The sequence below is a fragment of the Notechis scutatus genome, chromosome 1 (genome assembly GCF_049901735.1).
Source record: "Notechis scutatus isolate UNSWTSFEM ecotype Mainland chromosome 1, rNotScu1.2, whole genome shotgun sequence".
Lineage (NCBI taxonomy): Eukaryota > Metazoa > Chordata > Lepidosauria > Squamata > Elapidae > Notechis > Notechis scutatus.
The window spans coordinates 277,781,756-277,795,951 of NC_142009.1; the positions used below are offsets into that span (position 1 = coordinate 277,781,756).

Genomic DNA, 14,196 nt, shown 5'->3' on the forward strand with positions numbered 1-14,196 from the left:
AGGCAAGTGGACACAATTCTCTCCGCCAGGTGCTCCAGGAGGAACAATTCCAATGAAATCTGACAGTGAGGAGAGGAATGACATACACCTGAAATGAAAAAAACGATGCCTCAGGAATGAAGTATCTAAAAAGTCTCAATTTCATAGTTTCTTAAGTACCCACATTTCAATTGCCTTGCCCCCATGTGTATTTCAACAGACTACTGGTATAACTGAAAGAAAAATTAGTGAATGGGCATAGTTGGATTATGAGATCAGCATAAGGCCACAGAAGCCCTTCTGCAGATATCAACCTGAAATGGTACCTTCACTGACTGCTTGGCTTGGTCTCTGCAAAGACTTTTCCATATGCTTCATGATCCCCAAACCCTTCATGATCTTAGGAAGGAGCGACAACGGGAGGCATACTGGAATGTACATGATGCAGGTGTGAACCTCCATCCAATTAGACACCCTTAGGAATGTCCATGGACTGCATAAAGCAACCGTTTTTTTCCTGAGGACAGAATATAATTTTTAAATTATGACTTACATTTTTTGATAAGCTGCTAATAATCAGAAATATAAGGCCCTAATTTTTTTGTAGCAAAGAAACAGAGTACAAGTTCATTGCGCTATTTTCTTTGTATCTTTTATTATCTTTTTAAAATATTCATATTATATTTTTCCACTAATCATAGTCCTCAGGAGCACAATAACCTTCCTATTTAACCGTATCATTCTTCATGGCTTATTCACAAAACAAACCAGCTTCAGTGTCTCATTTAATTTCATTGCAACTTCTTGTTCTTGCCAAGTATAGGTTTCTCTTTCCTCGGTATCCAGAATTGATTTTTATGCCCAGCTGATGCCCAGTGGAAAACATTTCTGGCCGATGCCTTTTTTCAAACCTTTCCCATCCTGCTCTTTGGGCTCATTTTTGCTGGCGGGGAGGACGATAGCCAGATGTTCTGTGCTCCTTCCAATCATACTCGTCGTGGCTTTCCCTAAAACCAAAACAGGAAATTTAGCCAAGGTTAAGCAAAAGTTAGCTATGCCAATCAGGAGAATCGAGCACTATAAGCAAGTAACCAAGTTTTGACATAGGAGATAGACATATGAAGGTATTTTCCGGCAACTTCCCTTTTCAACTGCACCTCTTCTTTTCCTCACAGTGCTTACCTGGGAGATTCCCCATCTCTTGGGAAAACCATTTTAGTGCTACAGGAGACTTGTCATGCCCAAACAGTCTTTATATACTGTTGTTGCTCTCTAGCCCCATCTAGTGGCCTGATGGACAAATATACCCTAACATATGACCTTTATATATTGTTGTTGCTCTCTAGCCCCATCTCCTGGCCAGAGGAACAAATGCCAAGTATATTGTTTGAAGCTGAACCCATCCCACTACCCAGCAGCCTGAACTTTCAAAGCAAATGCATGCTGGGAAGCCAGACTCCATTTCCTTTAGCATTTGGAGAAAGGCAGAAACACAAAGAAAAATCCATCTTAATCTGTGGCACATGGTCATCCAAGGACAACTCACATCCCCCACACAAGAGCATCACTGGTGAGATTTAGATTGCTTGCATTTATTAATTGTTGTGTTCAGCAGGAACTCAATACTGCCTATCTTGTACTTCGCTCTCATTTTATGTATCCCTATTTTCCCCAGTTTCACCATATCCTGTTCTTTTAACAAAGCATTCAGGTCTATGCAACACGGTCTGTTTTATTGGAGGTTAGGTGGTTTTAGCTGCATGTCAAGCTGCACAGAGACTAAGGCGTAGTGAGGACAGAACAAGGCTGCTATCCAAAAGGGAATTCCTCATAGGATCCAAGACCTAGGGTCTATAGCTTTAATACTATATATTCTACCAATTATGCTGATTCATTTATGGTGTCTTCGGTTCAAAAGGTTTGCTTCAGACTTTCTGTTTCCTAAAGAAATAGCAAGGGAAGTTGCGTCTTACCCAATGACATTTTGTCTTTTACCTGAAGCAGCGCTGACAATAGAGGTCATCATCACAGCTGTGGCAGCGCACACTGGCATCTTCATTGCAGATACAGCACCAGGGTAATTCTTCTTCATCGCTGTTTGATGTTCTGGCAGGCCAGATTAGATGTTTAGCAACAACTGGAGCTTGTGCCTAGTGGAGGAGATACAAACATGCAACCACATTATGAAAAATCCATAGTAAGAGTTCCAATGCAGTTGTAGGATTACTAAAATACCTATAATAATTCTTTGAATAACTGAAATGTACTTGTTTTTAATGCCTGAAAATTCAAGAATGTATTCCCATTCAATTTCCCTTGTTTATGTGAACATCACCTCTACTGTCCAAACCTGGCAGGTTGCTACCAATTTTGCATAAAAAACTGGCCAGCCCTGTGCAAAATTATGGGTAAGTATTAAGTTTGGGGCAAACTGACCCCGGAGAAACCATTTGTCTTTTAGTTTCAGGATAAGATCCACAGGTATTTGCTTTTTGGCCTGGCATCTGGGAGCAGTTGATAAATCCTAAGGGAACACAGTTTGAGGGATCTGACTTTTTGTTGGGCCTTAGCTGCAGCCCTGAAGATACAAGCTTCACAATGCCGTGCATGCATGTATCCAGGGGTGTTGCTCACCTTGGTTTTCTTAGTGGAATTCGACTGCACAGTTGCAGACTGATTTGGGGAAATATTGAAGCCACTTGCTTCATCCAAAGCTGCTTCTTCAGTAAGCTGGTAACAAAAAATAAAATAAAATATACAATAAACTTATTTATTAAATAGATTTGCTGTTCGTCTCTCTTTCAAGCAACAAGTACCCTCACAGGCTGCTTTCTTCTACTCTCTTAATTTTCAGTTTAGCAAGCATCCATCTAAATAAAGCATTTCAAATTTCCAACCCTTACTCAGCTACAAAACTTACAAAGCCACATTTTATCCTCTGAACCCACTCAGAAGGTTAAAAAGTTTAATCCATGGGGAAAACCAGGCTTGGGTGTGAAGTAAAAGGTATCAATCAGATTAACTCTGCATAAGTAACATCAGCTGCAAGAGACCTGTTTCAAAACTCTCTGGATGGCTTCCTCCTCTTCTTCATCACTATTGGGGAGTTTGTAATCATCCAAAGTAACTGTTGAAGAAAGAAAAAGAAAACTGAACATGTAATAACGATTTCATAAAGGGAGCTTTTCATCATTTCAAGTTACTACAAATAACCACAGATCATGCTGTACCACATGCAGTCTTGCTGTCAACTTCAAAATGGCTACAGCCGAGGCCGTATTTATTTTTGCTTCGTTTCTTAGTTGCCACTCTTTGGGAGGAAGGAGGGGGAGTTAGAAGGAACTGGAATGCAGTGCCTGAGTCCACTGGACAAAACATCCACCAGATCAGTGGTGGGATTCAATTTTTTTTTACTACAGGTTCTGTAGGCATGGCTTGGTGGGCGTGGCAGGGGAAGGATGCTGTAAAATCTCCAGTCAGAGGTGGTATTTGCCGGTTCTCCAAACTGCTCAAAATTTACGCTACTGCAACTGCTCAGAACCGGCTGAATACCACCTCTGGTATCTAAAAACCCAGAAAACCCTAAAGTAGAGATCCATGGTTTTTAAAATGTAACTATGACGTGAGGACGGCAGGAATTAAGCCCTCTTTGAGGCAATAGTGTATATTTATTAGTCTAATTAAACATTTAAAAATACTTATACATGGCAATGAACATCTGCTGAGACTGAGGGGGAAGATCCTGGTGACCCAAGACACCTGAGGGGTGGGTGGGAAGTTTCTATTCTTTTTATTACTCTGAAGGGTGGGAATTACCCAGAGTTAGCTTCAACTTTCTAAGTGCCGATAGGATGTCTCAATAAAAGGTCTTCCAAGCCTGAATGGAGCTTCTGAGTCCTGATTCAATTGGGTTCATTGCTTGGAACCATGATATTTGCCTTCCTTAAGTTCTCCCATACAGTGGAATTAATTTGACCATTAATCTTTCAAGTCCTTAACAAAGCAGAAGAGAGGATAAGTGACAATCCAACTTCTATCACTTTTGATATGGAAGGTCCTGAAAGACGGCCAAGTAATCTCCACCCCATCCTTTGATATGCATATTCTTTGGTCTCAAGGCAGCCAGTAGGCCATCCTCCTCATCTTTGTTCTCCTTGGTCCTTTTCTCAAAGACATTCGTTTCTCTTCTCAGTAACAAAGATCTGTTCGGATTCATCCTCCAATGTGTTAAGTTCTCTTTCTGGGAGGATTCGGAGCTGTTCATCACTTCTGACACCACCTTCTCAAAGCCAGCGTGATTTCTAAGCATCAGAAGTTTGTCTTTTTCCATTGCCAGGGCTAATCTAACCTATTAATGCTGGCAGCTCACTGTGCATGTGCCACTCGCAGCAGTTTACCTGCAATATCACAATTCATTTTAGCTCTGTATTAATAATAAAAAACCCATTATATACTGATTTCTACATATTAAGTTTCTACTAAAAGGGCCAGCTTTGGTTTTCTTTCGTTCCTTTGCTTCGTGAGAGGCATGAGTGTGTTAGTGTGCTGCTGATATGCCATGAGCAATACTAGGGGTTAATACTGAAGTGGGGCTATTTTAAAAGAAAGTATACTCGAGATATAAAAATGGATAAACTTTAAAGTGGAGAAGGCCTCTACAAAACCTCCTGTGGAGGATTAACCCACGGTCAGAACCTCCCATCTGGAAGCCCTAGGGACTCATCCTACAGACAACAACAGCAGTGAACCAATCAGTTGTGCCATCATTATCACTATGCCCCAGACTGATACTACATCAAGATGACTGCAAAAATCATCACCCAAATCAAGAAAAGCAAAAACAAAAGAACCCAGCGGCCCATCAGCTGCTCAGCGGTGTCATATGCTGGTGCCAGGCTTGGAGAAACCCCATGAATGTACCCTGTTTGTCTAGCCTGTTGGGACAAAGAGAGCTTTGGTTTCACAGCTTTGCTTATGAAACAAACGAAGTATTTCCGTTCACATTTCTTCCCAGCTATCAATCCCTATTAATTACCCGCTTTTAAACGAATCAAAATCCTAGCCCCAGGAAATAGAAGTTCTTCTGAGAATTATGACTTGGGCTTTTTCCTATTAGTCAACCAAGATTCGTTGTCAAATAAACTAAAGTTTTCCTGAGATGGCCTGAATACTTTTTGTTACATACTGTACCTGTCTGAGGATCTTTGCCTTTCAAAACTGCCAATCGCTTGGCCACTTCCAAAATCTTTTCCTCCCTGGTGTTTTCCTCCCTGAGTTCAGCCGCCGCCTGTGCCAATAGTTTCGTTTTCTCCTCCTCCAACTGCCTGAGAGACAGATCGGAAATGCCTGCAGTGGCATCTGTTTGATTCAAATCATTCCAGTTCTGTGTCCTCACTTCTGAAACAGCAAAAACCTAGAGTGAATTCACAGCTGGCACCACAATCACTCAGCCATTAGAATAATTTGCCAAAAATAAAACAGGTCCCAGCCTAAACACTCTTAATTATGCCACAGTGTCTGGAGTCAGTTTATCCATTCAAATTGCTGGTTGTCCTATAATAAAGAAGTTTGAATAGAAGATTTTAAAAGATGTGAGATAATTCAAAGGTTTGTTGCTGGTTCACAAGTCTCTTCTGTCTTTCCCATGCAAATTTGAGTAGTGTTTTTTTGATCTTCAATCAGCCTCTGATCTAAGAGGTTTCCTCCGGTCAGCACTCAACACTCAAAAAGGCTGTGTCAAACAAGGCAGGAAACAAGAATCCCTAGAGCCTACAGCAGGGGTCCCCAAACTTGGCAACTTTAAGACTTGTGGACTTCAACTCCCAGAATTCTGGAAATTGAAGTCCACAAGTCTTAAAGTTGCCAAGTTTGGAGACTGTTGAGGTATTCCCCGTTAGGAGAATGAGTGCACTCAGGGAAATGCAGTGAGAGTGGTGCTGAATAACACACAGCCAGCAAACAGATACACTGAATAGTAAAATGTAGGTTTTACTTCCAGTAAACGGGTAAACAAAGTCCAACAAACAGTCCAAATCATACATGGTTAAAGCAGTTAGTATTCAATACAATCAGTCCAGGGATAATCCAAAAACGAAGCCCAGTATCATAAACAAAGTTCAGTTAATGGAGTTTGTTAATAGTTGCAAGACTCACAGCAATTCCAGCAGAATGATGATCAGGCAAAAGGCAATAGAGAAATGCAAGAGAGAACAAACCAGGTTTTTGGCTCCATCTTATGGCTGTTGGAGGAACCTCAGCCAATCACAATTACAGCATTCTCTTAAAGATACAACAGTATTATATGACTATCCTGGTTTATATATAGCCAACCCAACTGTTAGGTGACTATCATTCCTAACAGAGACCTCTGGCCTACAGAAAGATTTTGTCTTGATTGGGGAATAAGAGTATTAATATGATACCTCTTTTCAAATATCTGACAGGGTGTCACACACTGAAGAAAGTAATAATCTACTCACTACCTTTCCTGAAGGCAAGCACCAAATAATAACCATGTTAGGGAAATGCAGATTTCAGATGAACCAAAAGTTTTTGACCGTGAAGTGCTCTTTGATAATGGAGCACAAGATGATAGATTATTTTCTTGCTGGATCTCTTAAAGCAGAGACCGAATAGACAATTATTTGATTCATCCATTAATAAATAATGACATTATGTCAATACAATCAGAAGACAAATAGAAACTACAGGATTTTAGTGGCAATTTTTCACCAAAATTGAACTGGGTGCTAAGGAGGAGGGTTTGGAAGCAACGCAAGGTCTCTGGAACGGGCATCCTTGCAGCCCCTTGATCAAGAACAGTAGATAACAGATAATCAGAATTGGAAGGGATCTTGTAAGTCATCTAGTCCAATCCCCCCCACCCTAACGGGAGACCCTATACCACTTCTAATAAATGGCAATCCAATCTCTTCTTGAAAGTCTCAAGTGATGATGCTCCCACAACTTCCGAGGGAAAAGTGTTCCACTGGTTGATTGTTTTCACTGTCAAAAAGTTTCTCCTTATTTCCAGGTTAAATCTCTCCTTGTTCAGTTTCCATCCATTATTCCTTGTCTGGCCTGCAGGCGCTTTAGAAAATAGCTTGACCCCTTCCTCTCTGTGGCAGCCCCTCAAATATTGGAAGACTGCTATCATGTCTCCCCACATTGCTATCATGTAGTGGGGGCTCACTTTGTTGCATGAGATTTCAGGACCTACTTGCTTCCATTTCTACGTCAAAACTAAGAATGCGTATTAAAGCTAAAGAGAAACCTTGAGATGTAATTGTGAAGCCTCCACTCTCATCAATGGCAACTTCTTCAGCCATCTGGTTCAGCAAGTCATCTGACTGCTCCACCTGAGTCTTGCTGCTGGGGACCTGGTGTACCTGACCAAAACAAGAGAGGTACAGGTAATTAAATTTAATTCAGCTAAATTAAATACAGTTAAAATAATGACTGCCTGTATATTAATGATTTTCCTTTCTGTCCCATTTAAACATTGCAATCTGGGGGCAAATCAGAAGAGTCAGGTAATGTTCAAATATTTTCTCTAGCTGGAAAAACTCTGGGAAAAGTCTGTTTTTAAGCAAAGGTAGCTTACGGGTCTGGGGGCTGCAGATGGAAGTGTTCTGCCTTGCAAGGCTGCCAAACGGTCTTCCATCTCTTGGGTTGTCGGAATGGCTCTTCCAGAGTCTCCTTTCAGTGCCGCCAGCCTAGATTCTATCTCCGCCTGGGATGGAATAGACTCTGTGCAATTTAAAAGCAGATTTATTTGCTAATAGTGACCAAAAGAAGCATAAAACTATTTCCATACATATAAACCAATGGCAAAATGGCACATTTTCAAATGCAGAAACTGGTAGTGTTGATTCAGGGTTATGGAACCGTCAGTATTGGCCTCACCATGCACCCATCGAAAATCATCTCTGTTAAATAGCAAATTGCTCAGAAAAGGGCATCTAATCTTTTCCTCGTGAGCAGAAAAACTACTGCATTGTTCTCTTCCACTCCCCCTGCACCGATGATGTTACTCAGCCCGGTAATAAAAGATCTGCAGAACGAAATGCAAACTTGGAGAATAGCAACGACCCAGCATTAAGCACTTGTAAGCCAGAGTTTGGGGAGGGGAGGGGAGGGGAGGGGAAGGAAGAGAATATATGTATCTATTTTAACATGCTCAATGTTAATCTACTATGGAAACAAAAATCGAGGCATTTGGTGCTCACGTTGCCTTCTTTTAGAAACCGTTTCAAGAGCGTTGCATGTATAAATGGAACATTAAGAATTCTGTTCTTGAATTCTGATTTGTTTTCTATTTTCAGCAGACCCCAGCATGAAAATATGAGCAACTCACTAGGCTTTGCTGCCTTCTTGAGCCTCTCCAGTCTCTCTGTTAGAATCTTATCCTCTTTTGATAACCCTCGATATCTGGAGTCCGTCTGACTCTGAGATTTCACCAAGCCCTTCTGAGGACTCTGCGTCTGGTTCTGCTTAGCTTCAAGAGCTGCAATCCGCCTGCAAAAGCAAGTCCTGGGTGAATTAACAGGATTATCGTAAGTGCTTCTCTAAGACTTGATTCGCATACTACACAGTTTAATCACTGAGGCACCAAGTGACAATGTGAGCCTTGCAAGACACAGAAACAGAGAGAGGTTTGCCAAATTCATCCACACGTTTCGCTGAAATAAAACAGCACTGATTCATCCAGCAACCTACAAGCACAAGTGAATGGACCAGTCCTTACAGATAGCAACAGCAATTGCACTTAAAATTATAGACCGCTCCATCATGCTTTACAGAATTCTTTGAGCATTTACAATGTCAGGCAACAATCTGGGTCCTCATTTTACTGACCTCGGAAGGGTGGAAGGCTGAGTCAACCTTGAGCTGGTCAGGATCAAACTCCTGACTGTGGGCTGGAGTTAGCCTGCAATACTGCACTCTAACCACTGCACCACCATATCACCACAGAAGTTCAGAGGAAGATTATATCAGGATTGGCAAACACTTTTGATACCCTCATTATCCTGGATGTATAGATTGGCCAGAGTTTAAAATTTGACTCTTACGCTGAAATCTCTTAGTTATTGAACTCTGTTCCACTGCCATTAGAAACCAATGGGTTTAACCTTGCTTAGGGCAGAAGCAGTTGCTTGTTTATAAAGGTACTGTTTCCTGTTTTACTATTATTTTAGAAGGAGAGTAGGAGGGAATAAATATACGAGAATTACATTTACAAAGGCAGACAGGCAAAAGACAGGGGGTCAAATGACTTCAGTTAAGCATCCCTAACATATTCATCCTAGGTGACATCACAAATAATGATTTTAATGCACCATTTTTCAGTATCACAATATTAAACTGTCATGCACATCCTAGATATATATACTCCTCAGTGTATGCATATTATTCTTAGTTTTTCATATTATTGGCAATTTTTTATCTCTGGTGCTTGCTTCCTGATCAGGGGTTCTTGGATTATTATTTTTTTAAATTAACAAGATCTATAGTGAGAAAATTGTTGAAAAGTCCTGCTGTGGTTATTTTGAGAAAGAAATTACATTTTTGGGATTGTTAATATAAAGAAGTGAAATCCTGCAACAAGTAAAGGAATTTGAAAAATGGCTAAGGCCATTGGTGATTCATCATAACACATATATATACTTTGCTTTACAGATATATAAAGATCATGAAGGAAAACTAGTTTTGTGATTATTGGAACTCACTTCCTATAGTTCTCTGGTGGAGACCATCTAGCTGAATTTGACTGAGATGGTGCACTGAAAAGAAAAATAAGAATGTCACAAAATAGAGACTCAAACTGCTACACTATAAAACGAATAAATTGATTTGGGACTAATTATCAATGTTTTATTTGACTGAATCTATCCCTCTAACATTTGGAAGTCAGAATATATGCAAAATAAATATATTTATAATCAGTTTCATAGTGCATTAGTATCGTATGTAGCACAACCCTGTCTACATTCCTTATGTGACACTTTTAAGTGTCGTGAGAGAAAGAAACTCTGGGCCAATAAGGTCAGAACTTAATAGTAATAGCACTTAGACTTACATACCGCTTCACAGTGCTTTTACAGCCCTCTCTAAGTGGTTTACAAAGTCAGCATATTGCCCCCAACAATCTGGGTCCTTAATGCCAGAATTCATCTCCCAGAAAAATCTTTTAGCATTGTAGAATAATGAATATGGTGGTACATTTCCTAAATAATTATGTGGATTTCAGCTAATACACAAAATGCTAAAATAGCAACTCGCTGTTTATTGAGCTCTGCAATTTTACCGTGTTTCTCCAACAATACGCCCCACCAATAGGAAGACCCAGCATGTTTTCTAGGCATAAAATGAAATTAAGCCCCTCCTCCCAAATTTAGGCCTAGTTTAAAACATGCGAAATTGGGGGGGGAAGGCGGGGGGAACTTGCCATTAGGAGTGTCCAGCAGGTAGCTATGCCTCACCATCAGCTGCTCTTAACACCATGTTGGAGCACGGAGGGCTCCCTTACCCCTCCCTTACCCGGGTCAGCAGGTGGGCGGCGTCAGCGTGGATGTCTGGCAGCGTTTCAGCCGCTTCTCAGGCCTCTGTAGCTTTCATGGTTCCGACCAGTGCTGGCGCCTCTCTTGCCAGCGCCGTCTCCAACAACAGCATCTGAGTCGCTCCAGCTTTCCCCCCGTCCCCGTAACAACAGGAAAAAAAAAACATTTTGAGGTACCTGGGAGTGCCACGCGCTGAGTTTTGGTTTAATCCCGGCGGATGGGTGGGCGTGAGAAGAGCCAAGCGGCGTCTCTGCTGCTGCTACCCTTGGTGCTCCAGCCTCGGGCTCTGCAAGTTTGCAAAGTCCGGTGCGCAGCCCGTTCCTGCATTCCAAGCGCCCAGGCTGAGCTGCAGCTGTCCCTCTCTCGCCAGCGCTGTCTCCAATAACAGCAGCAGCAGCGGCGGGAACTATGGAAGCGTTTCAGCCACTTCTCGGGTGGGGGAGCCGCCTCCGTAACTTCCACGGTTCCCGCCGCTGCTGCCGCTGTTATTGGAGACGGGCGCTGGCAGAGAGGGACAGCTGCAGCTCGGCCTGGGTGCTTGGAATGCAGGAACGGGCTGCGCACCGGGACTTTGCAAACCTGCAAAGCCCGAGGCTGGAGCACCAAGGGTAGCAGCAGCAGAGACGCTCGCTCCGCTCTTCTCACACCCACCCAGTCGCTCGGGATTAAACCAAATGCAGCACGCGGCACTCCCAGGTACCTCAAAATGTTTTTTTCCTGTTGTTATGGGGACGGGGTAAAGCGGAGCGACTCAGACGCTGTTGTTGGAGACGGCGCTGGTGCACGGGGGGAGAAATTAATTTACCCCGAAAAACTTCCTAGCCGTTTTTTCGGGGCTCAAAAAAAAGGCCCGGCCTTATTTTGTGAGAAACACGGTATCAATCCATCACTTAGATCAGAATTCAGTTCTGTTCTTACCTTAACTCTCCATGACACTGCTTGCAAACCTTCTGCTGAGTGTCCCCACAACGAGGAACAGTGGCACTGAATCCAAGGCAGCTTGAGCAAAATCCTCGACCACAACCCTTGCAACCATACTGAGAGGGGGGGGAAAAAATCAACGGAGGAAAACACGCTTAGCAGACAACTGCAGGACAGCTGGAAGATTCCTTCTTCTATAAGATTCATAAGGGAGATAGTTCCATACTGTGGTGGTTACTGGGGCTGGGTCTAGCTTGGTTATCTGGGGAGAGTTTGATCCTATTTGATCCTGAGAAAGTGGCCAGGGTCCTCAGGACTGATAGGACCTTCACATCACTCCTGGCTGCTTAAAATCTCCTGGGGAAGAAAGTGTGGGTCTTTGTGCCTGAGCCAGGGGGCCTGGGCAAGGGTTAGAGCTCATTTGCTGGTTGTGTGGGGTGATTGGTTAGATCAGGGGTGTCCAACCTTGGCAACTTTAAGACTTGTGGACTTCAACTCCCAGAATTCCTCAGCCAGCATTGCTGGCTGAGGAATTCTGGGAGTTGAAGTCCACAAGTCTTAAAGTTGCCAAGGTTGGACACCCCTGGGTTAGATTATGCCCGACTGCTTATGTTGTACTCTTATTTTTTACATTGCGTATTTTACACATTTTATTTTGATTTATTGTAAACTGCCTAGACCATGTAAAAGTGAGATGGACACGTATAATAAACAAACAAACAAATAAGCAAGCCAGCCAGCTTGAAATTGAATTCTCTTGTTATAGAAAGCCAATATGAAAACAAGGTTTTTATCTCTAGGCTCCTTCAAAACACACGTATGACATGCAAGAGCACAGAATATAACACCTGTATACTATATCATTTATTCTGTTCATATCCTACTATTTTTTAAAACAAATAATGGCAAGAAATATTGAAACAGCAATGCAAACAATAAACAAAGAGTAGGGAAAACAAGAGTTTAGGTGCCATAGCATATATTATAGTGATCATTAATTAATCAAAGTTCCCCAAGACTTAAGACATTTTTGGGCAAAAGCCTCTTCATATTTTCCTTAGGAAGAAGTTGGTGTCATATGCTATTTTTTTAAATTATTTCCCCCCACCATTGGTGAGTTCCTCCCATCCAGTTTTAAGATTGATAAAACATCATCAGTGATGCACTGGCAGATAAAACATCAATATCTACTGGATAACTTCTTAAAAGCAGTAATGTGCTTTCAAACACTTCTCAAAATCTAAGTTATTTTCATCCATGTAACATAAAAAAATGACATGGAATCATGCATCAGCATCACACATTTTCCACATTTTAGCATTAATGTATGAGTTTATCATTATATTTCATGTAACCTGTTTAATTCATTTTATGTGAATTCTCCACTCACTATGCATCAAAATAGACAGATCACTCTTCAAAGTGAAACCATCTTCTGAGACCTTTTAAGAAAAAATCCCTTATGGGTTATTTAATTATAGAAAAACGAAACAATCAAACAACTGAAACTGAAAGGCAGAGACTTGCTTAGCATCCATCATTTATATATTTATTCAAATTTGTTACAGCTGCACAACTCCAACATACTCTGGGTATTATACAGGACCAAAAATAATCAATAAAAACAAATAAAATGTACACTATTAAAGTAACGGATATATTAAAAGATCTAAAACTGATTACAGGAATCAAAAGCATGAATCTAAAACATGAAATCTGAATGAATTCTACCAGAAGAGAATTTCACATTTTACTGTATGAGATCACATTTCTCTCAACACAGATTTATCAGGTTCAGTTTTTGTAAGTGCTGACACTGAGTAGTGAAGAAAAACTTACCTGTTTCTTGAAGACAGTAAACTTTGATGCACAGCCATAACACCTTTTATCCATGATGCCAGCTGAGTTGGTTCTTAGAGTTTTCACAAAAAATACTAGTGGGGACAACGTGATTCTATTTTGTCTGCAAGCAGCTATCCCATGGTTTGCTTTTCAGGGGTAGAACAAAGAATTAGAGTGAAGTATAAAATGCTGATAATGATTCAATGAAAACATGATCTACTAAAGAGGTGACAGTGGTACTTGACTTTGCTTTCATAATAATAAAAAAACTATACATTTGGTTACCTAATAACAATTAAAATCATAGAGAAAGAAACAAAAATTCAAAGATTAAGCTTTCCCAACCCAGTATCTTTCAAATGTGTTAATCCCAAATTCCCTAATTCTTAACTAGAACAATTCTTATAATTCATTTTATCTTTACAATATTCAGAAGCAGACCCACAGCAGATCAACATACAATAGTTTCTTCCAAAAAGTAGGTTCTATTCACAACAGAATAAAACAGCGCAAAACTTTATTGAATGGGGAAAAATTTATGACAGTTATATTAATTATTTTGAAAAGATACCAGTTTACTTTTGGATATTTTTTCTCTCCCTTCCTTTCTTCATTGACTGCCATGGTGAATTAGGGAAATAAATCAGCATACTCCCCTATAAACACTTTTTCAAACCTGTCACCCCTTAAAGATGCAAACCAAACCCCCACCGTGTCCAGCTAGGTATGGAAAACTACAATCCCATTGGGAATTATCCGAGTTGTAGTACAACACATCAGGAGGGCATTGGATTGGGAAAGGTTACCCCAAGATGCTTACGAAAAAAGGAAAAGGTTAAGGAAACTTTATGAAAGGAAGGCTAGTCTATCTTGATAATCTGATATTCTAGTCTAA

General features: G+C 41.0%; 1 protein-coding gene across 1 annotated transcript; it reads right to left on the reverse strand.

Annotated features, from left to right (window-relative positions):
• Positions 1-617: 617 nt before the first annotated feature.
• On the reverse strand, positions 618-13,447 carry ZFYVE19 (zinc finger FYVE-type containing 19). Its single transcript, XM_026664582.2, has 11 exons — positions 13,299-13,447; positions 11,457-11,575; positions 9,708-9,761; positions 8,336-8,496; positions 7,583-7,728; positions 7,253-7,367; positions 5,170-5,376; positions 3,033-3,106; positions 2,614-2,709; positions 1,975-2,129; positions 618-986 (listed from the first exon to the last, which is right to left on the reverse strand). The coding sequence occupies exons 1-11, from the start codon at positions 13,350-13,352 to the stop codon at positions 914-916; spliced, it is 1,254 nt and encodes a 417-aa protein (XP_026520367.2). The 5' UTR covers positions 13,353-13,447; the 3' UTR covers positions 618-913.
• Between the last annotated feature and the right edge of the window lie 749 nt (positions 13,448-14,196).

What these genes read in the sequence shown, in the direction of transcription:
- ZFYVE19 (XM_026664582.2), bottom strand. Translation starts at nt 13,352, where the DNA reads ATGGATAAAAGGTGTTATGGCTGTGCATCAAAGTTTACTGTCTTCAAG. An exon ending in CAAGAAGGCAGCAAAGCCTA is followed by an intron (nt 7,729 to 8,335) that starts GTGAGTTGCTCA and finishes TAAATTGCACAG; the next exon opens with AGTCTATTCCATCCCAGGCG. An exon ending in CATCTGCAGCCCCCAGACCC is followed by an intron (nt 7,368 to 7,582) that starts GTAAGCTACCTT and finishes TGTTTTGGTCAG; the next exon opens with GTACACCAGGTCCCCAGCAG.